The 23,699-nt window shown below is 41.0% G+C and overlaps 1 protein-coding gene across 8 annotated transcripts in view; it reads right to left on the minus strand.

Annotated features, from left to right (window-relative positions):
- Positions 1–23,699, minus strand: part of KMT2C (lysine methyltransferase 2C) — a 196,114-nt gene that overhangs the window by 13,365 nt on the left and 159,050 nt on the right. For 7 of the 8 annotated variants that reach the window (XM_066991125.1, XM_048062386.2, XM_048062384.2 and 4 more), the window contains 14 exons: positions 23,336–23,474; positions 22,886–23,100; positions 22,697–22,770; positions 20,041–20,223; positions 17,525–19,408; positions 16,160–16,485; positions 13,513–15,335; positions 12,348–12,459; positions 10,981–11,059; positions 10,807–10,870; positions 7,929–8,161; positions 3,155–4,876; positions 1,359–1,571; positions 742–906 (listed from right to left, as the gene is read on the minus strand). In XM_066991125.1, the coding sequence (XP_066847226.1) occupies positions 742–906; positions 1,359–1,571; positions 3,155–4,876; positions 7,929–8,161; positions 10,807–10,870; positions 10,981–11,059; positions 12,348–12,459; positions 13,513–15,335; positions 16,160–16,485; positions 17,525–19,408; positions 20,041–20,223; positions 22,697–22,770; positions 22,886–23,100; positions 23,336–23,474 (7,232 nt within the window). The remainder of the gene's footprint in view (positions 1–741; positions 907–1,358; positions 1,572–3,154; positions 4,877–7,928; positions 8,162–10,806; positions 10,871–10,980; positions 11,060–12,347; positions 12,460–13,512; positions 15,336–16,159; positions 16,486–17,524; positions 19,409–20,040; positions 20,224–22,696; positions 22,771–22,885; positions 23,101–23,335; positions 23,475–23,699) is intronic. The other variant, XM_048062381.2, reaches the window with a different exon arrangement.

Raw genomic sequence — 23,699 nt, forward strand, 5'->3', positions numbered from 1 at the left:
TCTCACCAGCTTACTAAACTGCCCGTATTTTAGACAAAAATTAAATAAGAACTTCAGCATCTGTTCTTGTGGCAGTCATGCATACAAAGCAAATAAATATCATCACTCTTGACCACAGCAACCATATCTGTGAGGTCACATTCTCAGCTCAGTACACGTCTTTTAAGGCTGGAGTACATATCACTTTTTTAATCATTTACTGAAGTTTTTATATTAGGGTAGCTGGGCATCAGGTTTGATTCTCTCTGTTCACTGTCTTGCTGTATCCCAATATTGCTATTCTGATCTCAGAGACTGAGTTTTAAATTCCGTGGGTTATTAGCTTATCAACAAATGGTCTATTTTGTTCAGAGTTCTTAGTTAGGGCTTAGTGGACAAATGAGAAAAAGTCTATTTCCAATTTAATTCACATTAAGAAATGCTTTAGTGCTTTCAACGACTTTGCAAAGTACTGGGAATTCAGCCTTTTCTGCTCCATAAAACTGTAATTACAATTTTCACTATTTAGCATCCATTTGTAAATGGAATACTTGTACTTAATTTGTTTACCACTGTTTCTAGAACTGATTTCCACTATCAGAGGGTAAAACAATCTCTGTTTCAACACTGAACAGCCCATCTAGTATAACAAGAGAGTTTTCTTCTGGTTTCATAAAGGGCACAAAATACAACCAACCAGCAGCAATAATGAGAACTTTTCTCACAGAGAGCCCACAGTGGATATCTAGATTAAAGCTGTACCTTGTAAATGAGCTGGGAGTAGTAATCTGAAGCTCCATCAAGAGTAGCGCTACCAAAACTTCCTACAAGTCGATTTCCACCATTTAGCTGGCCACTGCCGTAAGGAAGAAAGTGTGCAAAGCTCACTCCGATTATTGGTTCCATCAAAGGCAGGAGAGAAAGCTGCTGTATTAAAATTAAAGAAAAACGTTAGAAACGAGTCTAACTATAAAATAAAAGCGTCACAGATATCCTATCATTAGTAGAGTAGTTTTTATTCTTTTTTTTTTAAGGGAATTCACCCACTCAGACAATTGCCTCAGACATAGGCCCCTCTGCTTGTTCAGGAAGATGGTCCCCAGGCCACCAGAGCCACAACGCCCAGCTCTCTGGCAGCTCAGCCAGAGCTGCTGCCAGAGCAGACAGGAATTCCACGGCTTTGAGACTAATGAATGCTGCCAAGTCAGTAGATATTCCAAACGGAAATAAAACCAAACCTTTAAATTTCCTTGTTTTGTGAACTTTTAATTTTCTCCACCCTGTACTCAAAATTCAACTTCATTAACCACTTCATTTTCATCATGAGAAAGCCTCTCTTTAAAGCTCCTTGATGAGTTACCCAGTCTCTGTATACCTACTTGCTTGAGCTGGATGAATGTATCAGCGTTAGGGTAAATCGCTTGTTTTTCTTCTTCCTCTTTTTTTCTTTTCTTGGACCGAGGAGCTGCCTTCTCCCCCGTCCTCTGAGTTCGCTTATTTCTCTGTTTCTTGGTTTCATGTCCCACATCTGTTCTCTGAAGCTGGCTGTTACTACACCCAAATGCACCTTGCATCTGGTTTCCTGGAGTTTGCTGGTATGAAAAGAAAGAGAAGCAGAATCTTTGACGTTTTAATATACAGTTCATTCAAATTTATCGCACAATAGTCTAAAGAACACGCACAGTAATATATCTCGTTGATAACAAACTGAATTTATGGTTTGTTTACTTTACTGTCTTGCTGGCAACTGTAACTGCTGCACTGTCCCTGCGCGCAGAATTATGGCTTACCATTAACACCACTGACGTCTGAAAACATCATTAAAACTCACAGAGCAGAAACATATTCTTTTGAATACCCACTAAAATAAAGTCACATGCGCATGCAGCCTTAGAGATTTTCATGAGAGTATAATAAAAGAGAAACTTGGTTACAGAAGAAAGGCGTGTAAGTTAATGTAATACAAATGTCTTTGGAGTTTAGAACAGAAACAGTATTGTGAAATGGTTCTGGCCTGTACCATTTGATTAAATACTTTTAGTACTAATTTGCAAAGCCATTCTTCATATAAAAGGATAACTGTGGAAAAACAATCAGAATGGGACTTGGTAATGCAACAGATGGTGTCATGCCAAGAGAAAGTCTAATTTCTTTTTAGCAATTATTATTCTAAACAGCTCTGTACAATCCCTAACATAAGGACTCTCACAACTATTCCTGTCATGTATGTTTTAACCGTGGATCTTTAACACTTACCTAAATTACTTGCTGCTCACAATTACATTTATCAGTTCGTATTCATTTTGAATGTATTTACGTTTTATTTCAAGGATATACTTAAGAGTTTAGGGAGTCATAAAACAAAACTGTCGAGACTAAAGATCACAATAAAATACCCAACAAAGTATACACCCTACCTGTACAAAAAGCCATTTTCTAGATTTTAAGAGCCTTATAAATTATTAAATCATATAATGCCATTAATACAAAGAATTAACACTTCCTTCCATTAAAATAAAAGTAATTGGAGAAATATCATGTATAAAAAAAAATCCAGCAATTTCAGGAGATTTAATGATTTCACGCTTTTGATAAAAATCCTAAGAAATGGTATCCATTAAATTTAAAGAGAATACAGGATTTTCACTGGCAAAAAATGAGTATGGGCTTGGTTCATTCAAAGAACACTGCGGGTGGGCAGCTGAAGGTGTATGAAGCCCAGCCCCACACCTCTGCAAAGGTGCACAGGTCATCCTGTACCTGACAAAAGGGGAGTTACAAAAAGCCACATACAAACATATAGCGTACTGTACAGGGACATACCAGGATGTAATTAAGAGTCATGCTGTAGAATCTTGCCTTAATATTAGTACATATTAGGATGTGGCATGTTTTAAGATGGTTACCCACAGGAAAAAAAAAAGTTTTTTGCATTTTAATGATTTCTGAATACACTCATCTGTGAGGTCATTAAATTGTGCTCTTTTTGTAACCTAGATGATTTACTCCATGAGAAAAGAGAAGAAGAGAGGTAAATAAATCCTTTCACCATTTTATTCCACCCTTGTGCAGGTAGGTTACCTCCCTGCACATTCTCAAAAATGCTTGCAGTAAAGACACAAACTAGCCTTTGACTGTTGGTAATGACTGCACAACAAAGCAATAATATGCTCACCGCTCCTTCAGGTGGATTCTGCTTCTCTGTTAACTTCTTATCCCCAGCAGTCTCGTCTTCTGTTCGACAGCTGTTCTCTGATTTCTGATTTAGAAGAGATGAGGATTTTTTGTTTTTAAGCAGGTGTTTCAGCAATTCGTTCCCTGACTCCCCTTTTGCTGCTGGAACGCTAGCTGGCTGGGCTGGACTCTGAGCTGAAGAGGCAGGCTGTGACGTGACCTTATCTTCTTCCACCTTAACACTGCTTTGATTTTCTGTTTTAGGCTCAGCTTGACCTGAGCATTGATCAGTTTCTGCCTTTTCTAGTTTAACTTCTTGAATGCTGGCAGATGTGTTGTCTGCTTTATCCTTTTCAGTCTCTGTACTTACACTTGGCTGTTTCTGTGGCAAGCTGCTGCTGGGGAGCTTACTTTCCAGCTCCGGAGAGGTCTGGCTCTCTGCTGCATTTGATGTGGATGGCCCCGTTAACTCTGCTGACTCTTGCTCATCCTGATGACGTGGAAGTTCGCTGGGGGTGTTAACTGTGGGGGTGGAGGTAGAATCAGAAATGGTTGGAGTTGACGGTGCAGTAATGTCTGAATGGGGAGTTGAGGGGGCTTTTATTGACTCAGCATCATCGTCCTTTTTCTTTTTTCGTGTCCTTTTCTTTTTCCCTTTCTCTTCTGGAATTATGTCAGAATACAGCTGTATGAGAGACTGGCTTGATCCAGGGAAGTTTGTTGCCTGGGGCATGCTAGTGTCCGAACCACACGGGGCACCGCCACTGAGTGCTGTAGATGAAGGTACTGTAGATGAAGGTACAGAAGGAGCAAATGGAGGCCTGACTTGGTTCTGCGTGAAGGTGGCCCCAGGAAGATTCCCATGAGTTTGTTTTACGTTATGGAAATTGGGGGCTCCGCCTGGAACAGCAGATCCATCGGGTCCAAAAGCTGTAGGTCCCACCGGCCTTCGCTCACCGCTTTGCATGAAATTTGTGGCGGGAGGTGAGTTCACAGGACCCTGCTGCAGCATTTGTCCCATTTGTTGCTGCTGATGCTGTGGAGACTGCTGAAGAGGGCGTGGAGTTTGTATGAAATCACAAGGCAGATCAGAATTAAAGAAAGGTATCTGCGATAAGGATGCTCTGTTATTTAGTTCAGACCCTATCATACCATGCTGTTCTAGTTCCATTCTCTGCTGCAAAGCCCTCTGTCGATCTACCTCCTGCATAAGCTGAATGCGCTGCCGTTCCTGTTGCTCTCGTAAACGCTCCTTTCTCTCCCGCTCTTGAAAACTTTCACTAAAAGGGTTGTTGTCATCGAACTCCACCCTTGGTGGCGGCCCCGATTGTGCAGTTGCATTTGGACCAGGCACGGGAGCTGGTGTACCAGGAGTAATTGGCAACGGCGTCATTGGAGGCTGCATCCTTGCTGGATTAATGGAAATATGACTCGCAGGGGCATTTGCAGATTGCCATCCCGATAAATTTGGCATTCTGGTTGGGTTGGGCTGCCCCGGGATCACCACTGCATGCTGCTGATGCTGGAGCTGTTGTGCCACCATGGGGAAGTTCTGCTGATTCATCGCTGGTGATGTTCCTCCGGGAACCATCGGGGGCTGAGCCTGGACTCCTGGCATGATGCCGTGGGGTGCCATTCCACACTGCTGCTGCTGCTGCTGCTGCTGCTGCTTGATTCGATATTCCTCAATTAGTTCTGCATGTTCCTTCTGCTGCTTTCGAATCTGTAAATTTAAAAAGTCATTACTCATCTCTGACATGTACTGACTACATGAAGTATCATAAAACATCCAACTTACCAGGAGAAAATTAAGCTTATGTGAAAATAGCACTTCTGCATAGTCTTATTTTCTCTCCCTTTCTAAGGTTAAATACTCATTATTTAATTAGGAATACTATCCACCCCAAAATTTTAGAAAAAGTAAGAGTGCCTAATAGTTATAATTACATACCAAGACTGCACTGTGCTACAGAACATACAAACCTAAAAACAAAGCGATCCTTGTACAAATCTTAGCATCCACGTATAGAATAACAATAGCTGGGAACAGACAGGAAGAAGGGAACAGTGAGATGGATGACATACACACATCATTTTTTTTTTAAAAGATACAGCTGAAAAGAAGAAGTTTGCAGGAAAACAGCGATTCCCAAACATCACCCAGCAGAGGAAAGAGACAACTGCTGCTTGAGAATTTTTAATTCAAAGATGGGAATACGCTGGATGTGGACACTAGCAGTTAAGTAGTTTATTTTTTAAGGCAAACGGGAGAAGCCAATGAAAGGATATGACAGTGTCACCAGGATGAGATTATTTCAGAAATACAAATAGATACCTAACTACACAGCTCTCCAAGAAAATCAAAGGACTTGTAAACCACTGGTTTATAACATACGGAATCTGCCTCTTTTGTTTGTTAGATTGCAACTTCTGCAACTTCCATTTGCTATTTGCACTGATATGAAAAGTCCATAACATAATTAAAAATGTTTGAAAGCACTCCCTTAATCTGGTGCAATAGATACACTAGAAAGCTCAGGACAACAGAGATATTACAGGACACACTCCAGAATGCAGGACAGATGCACCCAAAGGGCTATTTACAGAGCAATCTCAGGTCCAAGATAACTTATGAGTTCTGGCTTGGCATTGGTACTGCCAGACAAACAGCGACACCGCATAAAGCCACCAACTGGATCCTCCTGCATTGCACAGCCCAGTGCCCCAGGACTTCTCAGCTGTTACACAGCCCTGTGTTGGCTCAGTACGGTTAAACAAGGAGGCATCCAAACCACTATGCCCTCCCAGAATGTGCAGTGGCAACGAGCCCCGTGACTGTACTTGGAAGTGGATGAGACCTCACAGGACCAGCACCTGCACAGAGCAACCCAGTGACTCTACCAGAGCGGTGGAGAACGACGCAGAGCTTATTAGCACAGGCACGGCGCCACACCAAAGCAGTCAGACTGCCCTGGCCGTAGAAGCAATATGGTTGTGGCCGCATGGCTCCATGCCTGAGCTAATATAATAACTGTCAGACATAAGCTCACATTGCACCGAGTCAGCTCCAGCTTCTCTGTGCCTGCGACCAGCACAAGGCATTCGAGAGCTTTTTCCTCTATGCATACATATATAGTTTTCCCTTTTCAAAAAGTGATAGAAGCTTGCAGAAGAAGGACTTGATCTGTTTTGAAAGAGTGAGAAAATGCTTCAAATAGGTCCGTGAAATATAAACTTCACATATAAACCTTCAAACATAAACCTTGAAAATAAACTTCAGTAAAAATTTATTTAAGGTCCATCCAGGTATATAAGAAACTACTGTTAGGATCTGGATGACTGGTCTAAACCAGTGCTCGAATGGGAGTAGAGGACATTTTCCAGGCACATATGAAACTTAAGTTTAAAAATGAAGAATAAGAGAGCCTTAATTGCAAGGCATTAAATGAATCTGCCAGCAATATCATTATTAGCTGTTACTTTGACGTAACTCCACTGCAAGACAAGACTGAAGTATGTATGATAGAGATTGGTTGAAGTGAATATTTTTGTGTTTATTCTACTTGTCATTCATTGTGGAAGGGAAAGAAAGAAAAAGGAAGAAATGACAGACATAATTATCTGCATCATCCCTCTTCTGCACAGCAAAAAGACAAGCCAACAAAGAGTCCATCCAATGCATACTTTCTCTTGAGGCAACACAGGAGCAAGAACCTGGGAGTCAGATATAACTTAGGACTTCATTCCAAGCAGCCTGCTGCCAATTTTTTACCTCATATTAATAAAAGATAATTCTAAAGCATTTAAATATTTGGCAGGTCTATCTGTTCCTGACAACAAAAAGATTCCCCACCCATACAGTAAGGTAACATCATGCCAGATAATTTCTACATGACGTCTTGAGGAACGCAGCATTTAATACTGTTGGCCAAACCATAAATTTATCAAAGCAATCACAGGCTTAACTTTAATCTCGCGTACTATAATTACAGTTACAAGATGCAGCAAGTGAAATTCCAACTGAATATAAAGAAAGAAAAAAACCAGTGAAAGTGGTTACACATTGGAACAGGGGCCCAGAGAGGCTGGGAAATCTTTGCTTTTGGAGACTTATCAAAACTTGAGTGACACGGCCTCGAGTAACCCAATCTACCCACGGAGCTAGTCCTCCACTGATCAGGAGACTCAACTAGATGACCTCTAGATATCCCTTTGACCTTTATTATTCTACAATACAGTAACAGACAACGCACTGATGATTAGTGTCTAAGAACCAGACGGATGATAAAACTAGGCTAGCATTAAAGATATAATGAGGAGAGATTTTCAAACAGTAACATTTAACTGGCATATAACCAAGTTACTGATTACATAAGGACATCTGAAAAAGCCAGAGTTATAAAATTCATTCAATGCTGAAACAAGACCCTACATGCTCAGACTTTCTTCCTTTGCAATTTCCATCTTTCATTTGCGCTTTTCATGGCTCTAGGAACTCACTGTAAATCATCCTGCTAGAAACATTCTCTTCTTCCTGAAGTACTAAAATAGCTTTTTGTTGTAATTTTTGCTGTAGCATGTTCTCCTACAACTCCAGTGTCAATGGTGATCCAGAGTAACAGTTACACACACAACTTATAATAGGGAATGGCTCCTTTCAAATAAGCTCCGCTATATTTAAGCATTTCGATTCATGTTTTATCAGATTTAAAGAAGAGTCACACCAGTGTAACAACTTAGTCTGAAGGTGAACCGTTTTGTTTCCCGATGATTACCTGTTCTAGCTGTTTTTGGACCATACTTTGCTGCTCTGTAACATGTTTAAGCTGTTCTGCATCTTCTTCTGGGAACTCACGGCCAGCTTTCTTGGCTGTACGCTGTTTTGCTGAGAGTGCTTTTTTTGATTTTCTGTGTGCTCCAATTTGCTCCTCAAGGTACTTCTGTTGCATTTGGAGAAGCTGTTGTGTTTCTTGCAGCCATTCCTCATATTGCTTTCTTTGTGAGTCATCTAAGAGACAAGGGAAATAAAGTATGACATGATCTCACTGTATAGAGATGGAACTTAACAATCAGGTTCCCCCCTTATCTTATGAAACTGTTGGTCAAGTTCAGCCAAATTTGACAGATGAGTTGAGATCTCAAGAGACATTAAGCTCTTGGAGTGATCTGAGTAAAGAAGATGAGATCCAAATTGCTGCCTTTATTGAGAAAGCAGTTTTAACTTAAGCCCTTAATTTCCAGAGACACCAGACCACTATCCAGTCAGTATATGTGCATATGTGCTAGCCAGCGAGCAAAAGTAGCTTTGCAAACAGCTGCAGAACCTGCAGGTGGTTCCCTGCTCCATCACAGAAGCGGGGATGTGGAAGGCCTCTGGAAGGCCTTGGGTACAGGGAAATATAGATCAGGGAATAAAGACACAGATTTACATGAAATATGGTCTGATTATTTCTGATACTTGCACACGTTTTGTACACTTAAATCTATTTTTGTTATGACTTCTAGGAAAAAAGATCATAAACATCAAAAATTCATGAAATGAAAGAAAGGTAAGTCTTGACAGGTTTCCAGTTCCATATACTATCTTGTATTTCAAAATCAACAATCATTGTTGATTGTCCAATTGTACTCAACTTCAGGATGATGGAGAAGGCAAGGTAATTTGAGCACTACTAAATTGGGATAGCTAATTAGTAATGGAGAAGTAGAAGCTATTTAACCTGAGCTGAAACACAAAAGAGAGTGGAGAGACATTCTCCACTAGTAGAGAAAGACACTCACTTCACCGTAGATGTAAAAAAGAAATTGGATAAAACACTAATTTCTGTCAACCAAAACCAAATCCCACCCAGATGATAGAAACTGGGGTAGGAGTCCAAAGGAAAGAAATACCAATTTATATACTGAAGTGTAACAGATCTCTCATTTCTAATCGCAGATGGCCTAAGCTTCACTTCATTTGAAAGAAATCTTGAAAGATCATTAGGAATGAAGAAAGTAGTGGGGCAGGTTGATTTGTTTTTAGAAACGTCTGATAATTTAGACTACATGACATATTTCTGACTAATCATTTATTATAAATTACAATAGAATAAATTAAAATACAAACTAGTCTACAATTCAAAGTTACTGCATGAAAATTACCGCACCAAAAAACAAGCTTTTTACAACTTGTCTTCTCTGTAAAAATATCTTTCTCTTGGCTCTCAGCACAGTGCCTTCAGTACCAATGCCTTTTCCTCCCCACAAATAACTGTACTGTCATTTAGACTGTAACTGTGACATTACTCTTTTTGCAAATGAGAAATGCTGATCTGCCAGGAGCAATCCATGGCTCTCAGATATTTTTCTGGAGGCAAAACAATCATGTCCAATAACACTTCACTGGCACTGAGCCCAGAAAGTGAGACACAGGGTTTGGTGACAGTATCATTTGTCTCATGATCACATTGCGGCAATGAACTGGATAATCAGGAATAAGGCCTTGAATTTCCTTGTGAGGAATGTTTATCTTGTATAAAGAATAAGGGTATCTATACAACAGTATGATTTCAGTACAACCACATCCTCCTTGTGCTCCAGTTTCTACCACATTCCTCTTTAACAGTCGCTGTCGTAGAAACAGTCATTGAATCTAACAGCTCAACTAAATCGATTCACAGAGCTATCTACAGCCTCAAGGGGCACTAATTCTTTCAGTGATATATTCTGTGAAACTAATCATATAACCTGAAGGGACAACCGAGTGGAAATGATGGAGAGGAACTGCAGATGGAAAGTAGTGAAATATTAACAAGTTCCAGGTAAGAATAACTACTACTGAAATGAAGAACAGATTTTCTCAAATGCTCAGAACCACCCCCCCCCAACAGAGCTAGGCCACTGCTGAGTGCCATTTTGAGTCTCATCAGAATTTAATACAGAAAATATTACTAAAGCTTCTCATTGCTTATTTAGCACTGCTACTTCAGTTTCTGGAAAAGATGAAGGTGTTTACTTTGTTTCTTTTATTAATGAATATCAAGTGAAGTTTTTGCAGTAGCACTTTTTGTATGTCACCTTTCTCTCCCAACACATGCTGTTTTAATTTCTGCTAACAAATCTCTTTCTTGTCTCAGAGACTAGGATTTGCAATTGATCTAGGGCAAGCAGAAGTAAGGGAGCTATATATTTTTTGCTTTCAGCAGCTATGTTTTCCAACCAATCTTGCTTAATGCTTGGAAAGCTTTTGCTGTTATTTTTTAAAATGACAATGATGCTGCACCAACCTTTTTGCTTCTTGAATAAAAATAACCCATCAGTATAGACTCTTGTTCTCACTCAGCTCAGAATACTACAACACAGCAGAAGACCTGATCATTGAGATAGCAGCCTATCAGTTAAACACAATTACTGTTCTCAAACACATACAAATAATGCTAATTATTTGTGTGTTCCACTTCCCCCTTTCCTAATGGCGTTTTTTTGAGGATAGTTTTCTAGAAAAAAAAAAGTTAATATAATTTACTATGCACCCTTTTCTGAATTGGTATTGTAATGATGAAGTGACTCAATTTAAAAAGGATCCATTTATGGACATTTTATTTGGAAAAGAAGTAACAAAACTGTCAAATTAAACATCAACATACAACAAATTATTCGATCTGTACTTACTGACAAAACCAGGACCAAAATTGGGAGGATTGGGTCTAGAAATCTGAGGTGTTAAACTTCCATCCTAGAAATTTCAGAAAAACATATAAATAAGAAAATTAAATCATGATCCAATTAAAGAAGGTTATCATTACTAAACATTTGTGTTGTAAACTCCGTATCAAGTTGTACTACCTGTGTAATGGCCTGCTGCATGTGATTCTGGCCTTCATTGCTCTGAGCTCCTGGCACCGGCTGACCCATAAAGGGAAACCTATTGATACATAAACACGAAATCAAACTGGAACATTTAAAACTGCTGGGTGTTTTTGGGGAGAAGGCAACATTCTGTATTACAATGAACTTCAACAAAGCATGTATATATTTTCTAGACATTTGCTCTAACTTCCTTAACAAATGTTTTAAAAACCTGTAGAATATTATTTCTCATTTGCCCCTACAACACTTTGCTCGTGGCTTATACTACTGCATTTTTACACTTTTCAGACAGGTGAACAAAACATTGTATACTGTGCTAAAAATAGCGAAGGCACACAGAAAAAAATGTATTAGTATTTTAAATATTCTAATACAAAGAAAAAACGAAGAGAATAACGCGTTTAGATATTACAGGATCATAGAATCTTTAAGGTTGGAATAGACCTCCAAGATCATCTGGTCCAACCATCACCCTACTGCCAACATTACCCACCAAACAGTGTCCCTAATTAACTACTCTTTCTGAGAAGAAATGGCTCCTCATTTCCAACTTGAACCTCCCCTGGCGCAACTTGAGGCCATTCCCTCTAGTCCTATCACTGGTTACCTGTGAGAAGAGGCCGACCCCCAGCTCCCCACAGCTTCCTTTCAGGTAGCTGTAGAGAGCAATGAGGTCTCCCCTGAGCCTCCTCTTCCCCAGACTAAACAACCCCAGTGCCCTCAGCCTCTCCTCACAGGACTTGTGCTCCAGGCCCTTCACCAGCTTCGTAGCCCTTCTCTGGGCCTCGATGTCCTTCTTGTACTGAGGGGCCCAAAGCCAAACACAGCACTCGAGGTGCGGCCTCACCAGAGCAGAGTACAGGGGGACAATCACCTCCCTGGCCCTGCTGGCTACACTATTCCTGATACAAGCCATCTTGGCCACCTGGGCACACTGCTGGCTCATGTTCAGGCGAGCACTGACCAACACACCCAGATCATTTTCCTCTGCACAGCTTTCCAGCCACTCTGCCCCAAGCCTATAGTGCTGCATGGGGTTGTTGTGTCCAAAGTGTAGGACCCGACACTTGGCCATGTTGAACCTCATCCCGCTGGCCTCTGCCCATTGACCCATCCTGTCCAGGTCCCTCTGCAGGGCCTCCCTACCCTCTGACAGATTGACACTTCCCCCAGCTTGGTGTCATCTGCAAACTTACTGAGGGTGCACTCAATTCCCTCATCCAAGTCATCAATAAAGATGTTAAAGAGGATGGGCACCAACACCGACCTCTGGGGAACACCACTGGTGACCAGTCACCAGCTGGATTTAGCAGCCCTAAAGAAAGGCATTGAGCATTGCTTACCTGTTCATAACCATTGGTGGCATCCCCATGTTACTCTGTGCCATGACTTTATTGATCCCCTTAAGAGCTACCATTTTTGCTTTCATTATAGGATCTGTAATTGCATCGAAGTCTATGAAAGAAAAACAGTAAAATTGAATTACAAACCTGAACGTTACAAGTCATTAATTGGAACTGACTTGTTTAGATCTAGTTCATACATAAATCATCAGCAAACAACGTAACTGCATTACTATTTCAAATTACTTGTCTTCTCCAGTTTGAAATTCGTGGTTAATATGTTGTCTCATATATTCCCTGAGGAAAGTTAAACCAGCCACAACTGCTCTTGTTTTCAGCCATGACACACAAAGTAAAGCAGATCAGGTTGAGAAGGGCTCTAGACTAAATTTGAGCCAACATATTAATAAACTCTATAGTTCTAAAAATCAGGAAGTTGGGTTGTTTCTGAGTTCAACTGGCAAAACTGACACATCACCACAAACATACTACAAAGAACTGTTTGGTTGCTCTGTAATTACTGGCAGTACTGCAGGCAGAAAGGCACACGCCACGTACAGTATCTACAAAGACCATAAGCACGGTGAACTATGCCTCTTCCCTGCCATCTCTCCTGTTAGTTGCTCCACAGAGCAGGACAAACAGGCATGACTGATGGTCCTCATGAGTGAGTACAGAACGTCTGAGACTGGAAGGGACCTCTGGAAGTCATCTTAGCCATCGAGGGTGACCAGACTACATTCAACGATTCCTTTCTTTGAGTCACCGTGAACATTGCCAAAAATGTAGAACAACCATAAACAGAAAATTGGTATTTTGAATATGAAAAGGTCAGTTATTGCCCTCAATCATGTGATTTTGTTTACAAAGGGTGCATTTACTCCATATCACATATGAGGTGACAGAGCTCATGCTTGACAAATTAACAGTAATACAGCATTAATCCTGATCCTGCTAAAGTCAATCCAAGCCGTGCCAATGTCCGGCGTTTCACTTACACACTCAATTACCAGACTTCCACTATACCTCCTGTTCAGGTTGATTTTTTGTTATGCCATCTTCACATTCCAAACGTCTACCCGCTTCTTTCAGTGCTACAGATTATTTATCTATTTATTTTTAAATAATTAACCAAAACACGCATACAAATAGATCACCCACATACCAATATTGGGGAAAAATGGCTCCGAGCGTTGGCGAATCATGGCTTGCATCTGCCGCTGCTGCTGCTGCTCCTGCCTTTCCTGATCCAAAAGATCCTGCAGAAGAAGTGGCTGCTCCTCCAGCAGCAGTGGTCTCTCTCGATTTTGTTGTTGAGCTAATGGTTGAGGGAGCATTATCTGCTGAGTACCAGATATGCCACTAGGACCAGGACGGTTTGTTACAGCCACAGTTTGATTAGATGTCTGTCCTGTCCCAAAGTTATGATTCGCTGACTGACCCTGAATAAACCCTGGGTTTGGTGACCCTTGAGAAAAATTATGGTTTATTCGTGGAACCATGGTCAAATTGGAATTTAAAGTGTTTTCCAGGATCTGTCCACCAGGTGTCATTAGTGTTTGTGGAATACCTGATGCTTGGTTCAGTTGTGTTGCTGGCAAAGATTGAGAGGGAGACCCTAGTGTCCTTGCTTCAGCGTTATCTGAGCTTTCATTAGCTAGCAAACTCGAGAGGACTGGTGTGGACCCAGAAATACTGCAGGAACTTACTGCTCCTTGAACAGGCAATGGAGCAGATCCCTGAGCATCTGGACTAGGCACAGTTGTTTCTTGACTGGGAACAGCAGTAGTTTTGTCAGGGAAGTCTGGGTTAGCAGGCTGCGCAGAAGCATTTTCTCCATCTTTCAACTCCGTTTCAGCAGCCTGTTGAGTACTTGTCGATTCAGCATTTCCATCACTTTTTTCATTTTCATTCTTCTTTTCCTCATGAGTCTTTGGGGAAAGCACTTCTGTTTTAATTTCATTTTCTGTAGTAGATTTCTTCTGTGGCGACAGGGTCTCAGGATGGGCTTCAGTTTTATCCCCTTGTTCCTTCTGTTTTGGTTCTTCTGCCTTGCCCTGGATATCTAGCTTGTCATCAATGGGGACACTAAGATCTAGTTCTTCATTAAACATTCCTTTCTTATCCCCCACGTCAAGGTCTGGGTCTGTGTACGCAATTATATCAAATTCCCCAGATCTTAGAAGGTCATCGAGGTGAGGATCATTGGTTTCCAAGTTATCTAAAGTGTCCAGTTCATCCCCTTTTCCATCCTCTGTGTCTAGATTCAAATTTTCCAGGTCCTCATCATCCAAATCTTTGACTTCAACCCCATCAAGGTCTTTCACATCCAAATCTTTTACAGCAGGATCATCAGGATCAAGCTTTTCTTCTAGACCATCACTCGGCTGGGTAGGAATCTGTAAATTTGCCGATTCATCGCTTGGTGCAGGTGTAGGCAAAGACGGTCCTGGGAAAGCATCAGCAACTGGTGGATGGCTTAAAGAACGTATTACAAGTGCAGGTGGGTTTTCAGGATTGATTTGATCCTGCTGGGGCTGCGACATATGCTCCAAACCTGTAGACATCTGCAACTGGTTAGGTATACCTTGAGAATTATGTCTCAGTGGTTCTGCTGGTCTTGGGCCCGGAAACTCCTGCCTGGGTATAAACCCTGCATGTCGCTGATGTTGCGCTGATGGATCCATAACATTTGTTGCAGAAGGATTAAAAGGCAGCCTTGGCCTCCCATCAGGAGCTCTGTGACGTAATTCAATAAATGCTTGACCCAATATATTGTGCTGCTGAACTTGAATTCCCTGCGGAGGAAAATGCTGAGAGATCCCAGATGTACTATTTATTTGCGGATTGTTCACTGGCCGAGACATATCAATAGACAGAGATCTTCTCAGCTGTGGTGGAACTCCAGGGCGTTGCATCGGCTGCTGAGGACTGAGGAAACGTTCTTGACCTGATGGTGGACCATGGCCACCTCCTGGAAACCCAAATCTAAAATAAAGTATGAAAGACTAAATAATCTTTTTTCTCAGGACTGCCTAGCCATACTTGACTAAGTAACTATTCACCAAAATGCTTTACATGATACATTCATTAAGATATTTAAATAAATATTGTGACTGATTATGCTTATATTTAAACGAGTTTTATAACTACAATAAAATAATTGCTTTAATTATGTTTAATAAACAACCTGTTTTCAATTTCAATAATAATGAATAGAAAGCTCTGTGACAGCAAGATCTAAGCAAACAAACTACATTTTAATTCAACTTAGTACACTTAAAAAATAATGCATGGATTTACTGAAATAAATTCAAAATATTGAAAATAGTAACTCCTGAGACTACAATATATGTCAATACTGGTATTCATTGTAAAATGGCAGAGACAGAAGTCAACATTTGATTACATATTCATTATAGAGGAAAACAAAAATATTACATTGATCCATTTCTAAGGCATGAAAAGCTAAAGTTATACCTTTCAAATTTTTTTTTTAAATAAATGCCCCAAAACAATGGGCAAGAGTATCTTTCAGTTCACCAAAATTTCCAGTTTCTCCTTTTTATTTCTGATCAACTTCCAATAAAATACAGTGTAGAACAGTGTTAATCAGTGAAAAGTACATTCTAATGTTACAGATACTTACAAGAAAATGTACTGTACATACCAACTTCAGTAAGATTACCAGCTACTGCAGACAATGTATGATTTTTTCACCCTCCAAAAAACCCAGACTTTGTATCTAACAATTTCTGTAAATTTAGAACTACCGCTGTAATATCCTGGTTTTAAGAGACCAAAGTGCTTACCTAAGACCATGAGGTCTCATCCCCATGGCATTCATATCTCCTGGAAACTGGGGTCTATTGAATTGCCCGTCACCAGGAAATGGTCCACGTTGATCTTTTGGGTATACTGTGAACCTTGGCCCGCCCGGAGGGACAACAGAGGACCTAATATTCCCAGGATACGGAGGAGGAGGACGGTTAAAAATTGGATTTAAGTTGTCTTGCTGCCAATGCTGAAGAGGAGTTGCATGGGGAGTAGCTGCTTGATCCTGTAAGGCTTTTTCCTGACGAACTGCATTCTTCTTCTGCTGCTGTTGTTGCAGAATAATTTCACGTAATTTCTGGCGCTGTTTAAAAAAAAATTCATTGTGCTTGACATTGCAATTGACATATTTTGAAGTGTTATACTTCGGTAGGTTAAGCCTCTCGGTGGAAAGAAATTCTTCAATCACTACAGAAAAACATTATATTACCATAATCACCTCAGAAATTAGAAGAGGGATCAGATTGTACAAGAACGCTGGTAACAGAATTTTTATCTCCAGACCTCTTGTTAGAGCATATAGTGCGAACCCATTTTACCAGCTAACACAGAAGCAATGCTCTTTTCCTTTTTCTATTCCAGCAACGCAGGCCCTTTCACCACATGAAAATGTGCATCCTGAGGGAGAAAGGTGACTGGAGGTGCACTAAAGAAAATTCAGCGAGAGATTTTACACCAAAGGCGCAGAATTTACTCTGACTCTGTGTGAGCAATACTACCAATTTTTCTGCTAAATCCACTTCCCATTGCACCTTCCAAACAAAAGACCAAGCAGCTTTCCACAAGTTGAATGTAATTTTATGTATGTCTCAACAAGAACTGTTTGCCAAACATTCACTGACGAAAGCCTGGAGTGAATGTGCCTGCAGAGGAGCAGTGACCAGTGGCAGAATCACCTCAACACGTCAGCTGCCCGAAAAGTTGGATGTCTATGCTAAGACTGTTGCCTACACTCCCTTTTTTTCAGTCGGTGAACAAGTCACAATCAGTTCTACATTTCATCTATTACAGAATACAATTAGTTGTCCTTTCAAGGTTTTTCCTTTCTCACCCGGTATATGACAGAACTATTGCAGACCAGTCATCTACCTCTTCAATGGCTTCAGCAATAACCTTTACTTCATTTTTGGATCTTGCCCAAATTCCTTAAAAATTACTGATGTTTTTATACTCTATATATTCTGGCTCTATCTAGGAGAGCCAAATGAACACATCGAGTGAACAGATGTAATTCTACATTACACAGCTATGTTTAATGCCAAGAAACTTCAAATATTTAACAAAAATGAGGAAAATTCTACTTATGAAATTTTAATACCGTCAGTATTAAACATTATTCTCACCTGTCTTAATTTTTCAGTATCTGCTTGAGGAGACATATTCATGGTATTCTGTGTATCCGTTACTCCTGTAGTGGGTGCTGGGCCAGGAACTTGTGAAACTTTGGGGAACTGCTGCCCTTGAGAACTCATCGGGGAATTTGCAGATGCATTGAAGTTGCCCTCAGATCCAGGCCGTGACTGTTCGGCAGCATCGTGGGCTAGCTGACCAGTTCCAAAAGATTCTGGCTGAGGTCTTGGAGTCATGGGTGGTTGATCGTAGGGGTCACGTGCTGGAGCAGCAGGACCATGGCTAAATGAATCCGTTATTGTAGGTCCTGCTGGTCTGGGAGTTTGAGAACACGGGTCTGGCGGCCTGACAAAAGTGCCCTGCAACCTGTTCTGCGATGTCTGCAGGAAAGGATCTCTATTTGGTATTAGTCCTGGTCTTGTCATTGCAGGTCTGTTAAAACTCTCTGGTATTCCTGGCCTTGGAGTTCCCGGTTGCTGAGAGTAAGGATCATTCAGAACTGGCCTTGGTGTTCCAGGAGGTTGAGCGTATGGATCAGAATGTCTCTGATTTGCTGGGGACTGAGCAAATAAATCTGCTGGCTGTGCAGGTCTTGGTGTTGGTGGTTGCTGCATATATGGATCGACTGCGGTGGGCCGAGGAGTTCCTGGAGGTTGGGCATAAGGATCGGCGACTGGCCGAGGAGTACCTGGAGGTTGGGAGTAAGGGTCCTGAGAAGCTGGCCTTGAAATGGGTCCGGATTGAGGGAAAGAATCACTCTGTTGTCGCACTATCCGGGGTGGATGCGCGAAAGACTCCTTTATTGCAGGATGGGGAGTAAGAGGAGGCTGGCTGTAGGGATCGTTAGGCTGATTATGGGAAAAGTTATCCACTGGCCTCGGTGTCAAAGCGGGCCGTTCATACGGATCAACAGGAACGCGCCTTGGTGTAGTTGGCATCGATGTGTAAGGATCTTGTGGAGACTGAGGTGGGCGCATGGGAGTTTTAAAGGGTCCAGGGCTACCATCAACAGGAGTAGGAGTAGGAGTCAACGGGGGCCGCGCGTACGCATCGGCAGAAGTTACCCTCTGTCTCTGAAACGTATCGGTTCTGGGAGCTGGCTTAGTGAACGGATCACCGCTTCCAGCTGTCAAAGGAACCTTCCCTGACTGCTCCATAACTATGGGTGACCTTGGGACCCCCAGGGGTTTGGAGAACTGATCTGGTGTCATAACAGGCCTGGGTGTGTCTGGTGGCTTTGCATAGGGATCGCTGCTGCTTGGAGATGAAGAACATGAATCCCTGACTGGCGAAGGCCTGCTTCCCGATGGTTCCGTGACCTGGATGGGCCTGGACATGGCTGACTGTGGTGCACAGGTGTCTAACGGTGTGATGCTACCTCTTCTAACAATGTTTTGATTAATAGGTGCTGGTCTAGGTGTTCCCACCATTTTAGCGTATGGATCCATTGGAGAAGGAGGCCTTGTGTTTGTGGAACCTGGAGAAAACATCTGCTGGGATGACGTCTGAGGAGTCTGAGACTGAGCCAGTGAATCGTGTACTGGGATTCGGGTTGGAGTAGGGGGTGGGGCCTGTGGTTTTAGGAACACATCATCTGAGGATGCTGAAGTAGGTGTAGCAGGTAGCTGCTGCTTTGCAAATAGATCCTTATGGAATGTTTGCTGTGCTGGGGACATACTGCCATTGCCAGTTTGTGGTGTTAAGGGGCTCTGGATCCCACTGCTAGGCGTGTCTGAGCCAGACTGGCTCAGATGCTGTTGTGAACCAAACTGCTGCTGTTGCTGTTGCTGCTGCTGTTGCTGCTGTTCATTTTTCACTTGTTCAAGCTTCTGTGTGGCTTCTATTTTGGCTTGCTGCTTACTTTTTTGCCGCATTTGCTGTTTTAAAGTTATAAGGGAAAAGGTTACACTTCTACATACATGATAAAATCGTCGATGACTGAAAATGGATCAATAATCAAAACTTTAAAACACACTAAGTATCAGCTACGAATAGTTGTAAATTGTAAATGCAATGGGAGCAGAGAGCACAGGTATTCGTAAAGTTCGATTACCTTGACATGCACCCTGGATTGCCTGGGAAGAACTTTTTCCAGTTTGCCTGAAGAGCAGCCTTATACTTTGAAGACGAGTACTGACGGATGCAGCACTGATGGAAGCAAACTGTTTCTGAGAGACAACCACCCTAATCTGAAGCAGTAAGCTGCTGCTTACTGCAAGGATAAAGTTACTGCAATATAGGGTGTATAAAAACAAACTATTGCACCAGCTAACCATACAGAGAAAGAATAAGCTACTTCCACAATAGGTAGAATTTAAGAGTAGAAGTTTTAAAACAGAATTTTCTAACATCTACTAGCAGCTTTTTCTGATAGCATCTATTTTCTTCCATAATGTCTGAATTTGTACTCTTTTACAAAGAAAGATTAAAATTGATTTATTATAACAGAGGATTCCAACAATGCAATAAAAACCAGGAACAAAAATAAAACAGCCTAAAAGCAACACACCTGTCTGAATTTCCATTCTTGTTCATGTTCCGATTCCCTCTGTTTTAATGGATCTTTAAAGAGGTCAGAGTCGATACGTGAGCTAGGATCAATGCTATCCTGTTGCTGTTGCCTTTTCATGGAGTCATTTGACATCTGTACTTTATTGATGCGCAAAGCAGCTCTATTATCTCTGGCTTTTTGCTGGGAAAAGATTAAAAAAAAACATATGTAGTAAGCCTCGCTTTCTTTTGCTGAGTGTGAACACTGCATCTGTTATTACTACAAAATTTACAACCAAATTATTTGTACGACCTGTTTCTATCAAACATATGCTTGTAAAAACTACATTACAAACGTTACTACGAACTTCAAACTGAAAATACTTCACCCCTGTAGAAATCCTGTGTTTAAACTAACACAAACAGAAAGAACTAATGAGTTACTAGCAGCAGAGGTTTTGTATATATTAGGAGTCCCTGTTCAGGTACTGTGCTGAGCCAGGAAAGCATGAATCCGACCAGTTTACCTTTCAAATCGCGTATTGTTGTGGTCTAAAACCTGAAGACATGAGCACAGCAGATAATGCTTGGATCAATAAAGGCCAATACTGCGAAGAAGTTCAATGACAAGAAAAATACAGTCTACTCCATTAAATAGCCTCTATAGATCTCAGTCTGTGTTAAGTTAGCAGTATAAACATAGGATATGGGTTTATAGATCAGGAAAAATTGGATGGAAGAACAGCAATTCCTCTTCAATGAGGCATTTTACAGCCATACTGACACTTTAAAACATCTAATGAAAGTTTCAAAGAGTCTGTTTTACTACCAGTCTAGGATGCGATTCCTTTTCCGAATCAAATCCTCACATCTTCTTTTTTACAATTTCATTTGCAGTTTTCAAGTGGGGGCTGTTTGGCAGAAAAGGCTTAAATCCTTCCCCTCCAACAAAGTAACACAGATGAGAGCACCAGTGCCACAACAGCAGAAATTAGTGTCATTTCCTTTCTAAGTGACAGGATTGTGCATAGTAGTAAGGAAAGTAAAATGCCAACAGCAAAAATGCAATAACAGTCTTCTGAATTTCATTTCTAAGGTAGCCTTTATTCATGTCCCCTGAGTGAAAGATCCTCAGGACAGGCAACACAGCAGCTCCTTGTGTGCACAATGCTAAGTACAGTAGAAACAGCTGTATTGTAAGTATGTGGACTGTAACGTCTGTGAGGAAATAACTGCTTCTTACTATGCAAATACTCTTATGTACATGTATCTGCAACTGCATGTTCCCTTCCCACCAAACATGAAGGAAATAGTATTTGCATCTAAGTCTTGGATATCCATCAGGAGAATAGGACAGCATTTATTAAGAGCAATGAAAAAGGAAAATTCAGTAATAGAATTAATTGTAAAGGGATAAATGCCTGGATAAAAATCCACTCATCTCAGGGAATAGTTTCTTGTAAATGCTATATGGAGGGAATCACCAAGATTTAATATAGCATGGATGAGATGACAAAGAGGTCCAAAGGTGCTAAAGTTACAGGCCTGAATGAAAAGCAGAATAATAATGATATCTCAGTGATACAAAGCAGACAATAGAGAAGGACTTTTCAAGCGGACAGGATTTTTAGAAAGACCAAGATCTTAATGGCTTGGGTGTCCACTTCCCACACTGAATCTGGAATAACAGGTGGGGGGAGTGAAGGAGACTGAAAGCATAACCTTGAAGAATCCACAGAATCTACATAGTGAGAATGAGAACAATCATCCAATTACTGTTGTGATGAAAGAAAGAAAAGGTAAGAACCAGAAGAGAATGGAGACATAAGAACATTGCAGAAAGGTACATTTACCAACGACAGATGGGCAGGTTGAGAAGAATGAAATCTAGGTTCTGAGGTTTGGATATCAAGAGGCTTTAACAAGAGGTTTCATCAGAGCACAAGGGTTGCCAGTTCAATGGCAGTTCTACAGCATCAGGAATCAGAGACCACGTATTCCAGACAGCTACTACAAACATGCCTGTTTGCTTGACTCAGATGTGAAGAAGGTGAATGCTTTTGGAGAGAATGGAGTCCCTCATGCTCCCTATAGCATGGAAGATATTAAGAGTTTGCACTGCAGAAAGAGAAGAGAATGTAGTAACAGGGAACAGTAAGGCAAAAATAGAAGAAGAAAAGAAAATGAGGAAAGTAGAGATGTGAAGCACTGATGTCTCTGGAATGGTTAGCAGTTCAACAGGTGAAAGACTTCAGCAACACTAATGGGGCTTAAAAGAAAACACTAGTGAGAGGGGAAGATGAAAGAGAGGAAGGTCACGTTGTGATCTGTTATCATCCTTATGAAGAAACTGGTGAGATCCTGTGCAGAAAGAGACAAGAGCAAAGTAAGACTTGAGGCATGAATCAAATGTAGCAAGGAGGTAGTGAGAGCTGCAAATATTCTCATCTCAGTTGATGTTTTTAGATTGCACAATACTAATATAGTTTATTTCAAGGATGAAAAGGAGAAAACACAGAAGTATTCAGAGATAGAAATTAAATCACATTGACATTCTTAGAATAAGTGATCTTTCACTAACCCTACTTATTTAAAAAAATAAAAATCAAAGTCTTGTAGATGAAATACTACATTTTTGCTAAAAGTATGCAAATGCAGGTGGTAGTTGTTCTTACCACATATGGAGCCCTCTCTTGCGAGCTTGCCTTCCTCCACAGTTTAGCAATCTGCTTCACTCTTGTAGCCCAGTCTGCACCAAAAAATGTATTAATACGCAAGGCATTAATAAGTCTATTTTATATCATTTAAAATAAGGATGCATACATTTCTACACAATATTTGACTTTACATGGTAAATTGCTCACCTGGGAATTCTTCCTTTAGGTTAGGGAAGTTGATATTTGTATAGAGAACAGGTGCTACTGTTGCCATTTCACCCAATGCTTCCTCTTTTTCCCACTTAAGAGTGCTTCTTTGAGCATTGGACATCGTATCACCTTCACCTTCCAAAGGTGGAGCAGATGGTGCCCACGAGCTGTTTGGATCGCTTACCATTGGATTGAATGCCTGATTCTTATCCCTGGCAAGGCAGAAAATAATTTGTTTTGTAAATAAATTTATCTTAATATACAAAAACAATTAACAAACTTATTCTGTTTGCTATTTCAGTAGTCAGCAAGCTGCAAGAACACAGACCTTCTGTAGTGGCTGTCTAGAACTAAGTAGTTAAATGCTAACTGTATCACAGTATTAATACCACCTCCACCACCCAAGTGATAAGCAATGGATATTTTTGACTTCCCATCTTAACTTACCTGGTATCAGTATATGGTTGCTGCGTTATGGGAGAGAAGGTGCCCAATCCACCTCCGGGAGTCAAAGTTGTATGAGGGAGATGAGGGTTAGGGCCAATCAGACCATTCATAAGCGGTACTCTTGGAAATGCACTCTCTCCTAGAAAAAGAAGTTTACATTACTGTTTTAAATTTTAAAGGGTGACTACTTAGGGTAGAGGTGGAAATTTCTGGTGAAGAAGATGTTTCACCTAATGAAATACTAATTGCTTTAAAATTTCATACTACTGACCTTACCTTTTTGGAAAGGCTTCGAAATCAATTTACGTTGCTTCCCTACAAGCTTAAGGGGTTCCTTGCTACTGCATCACATCCCTGCACAGAT

Source organism: Anser cygnoides, chromosome 2, assembly GCF_040182565.1.
Source record: "Anser cygnoides isolate HZ-2024a breed goose chromosome 2, Taihu_goose_T2T_genome, whole genome shotgun sequence".
NCBI classification, from domain to species: domain Eukaryota; kingdom Metazoa; phylum Chordata; class Aves; order Anseriformes; family Anatidae; genus Anser; species Anser cygnoides.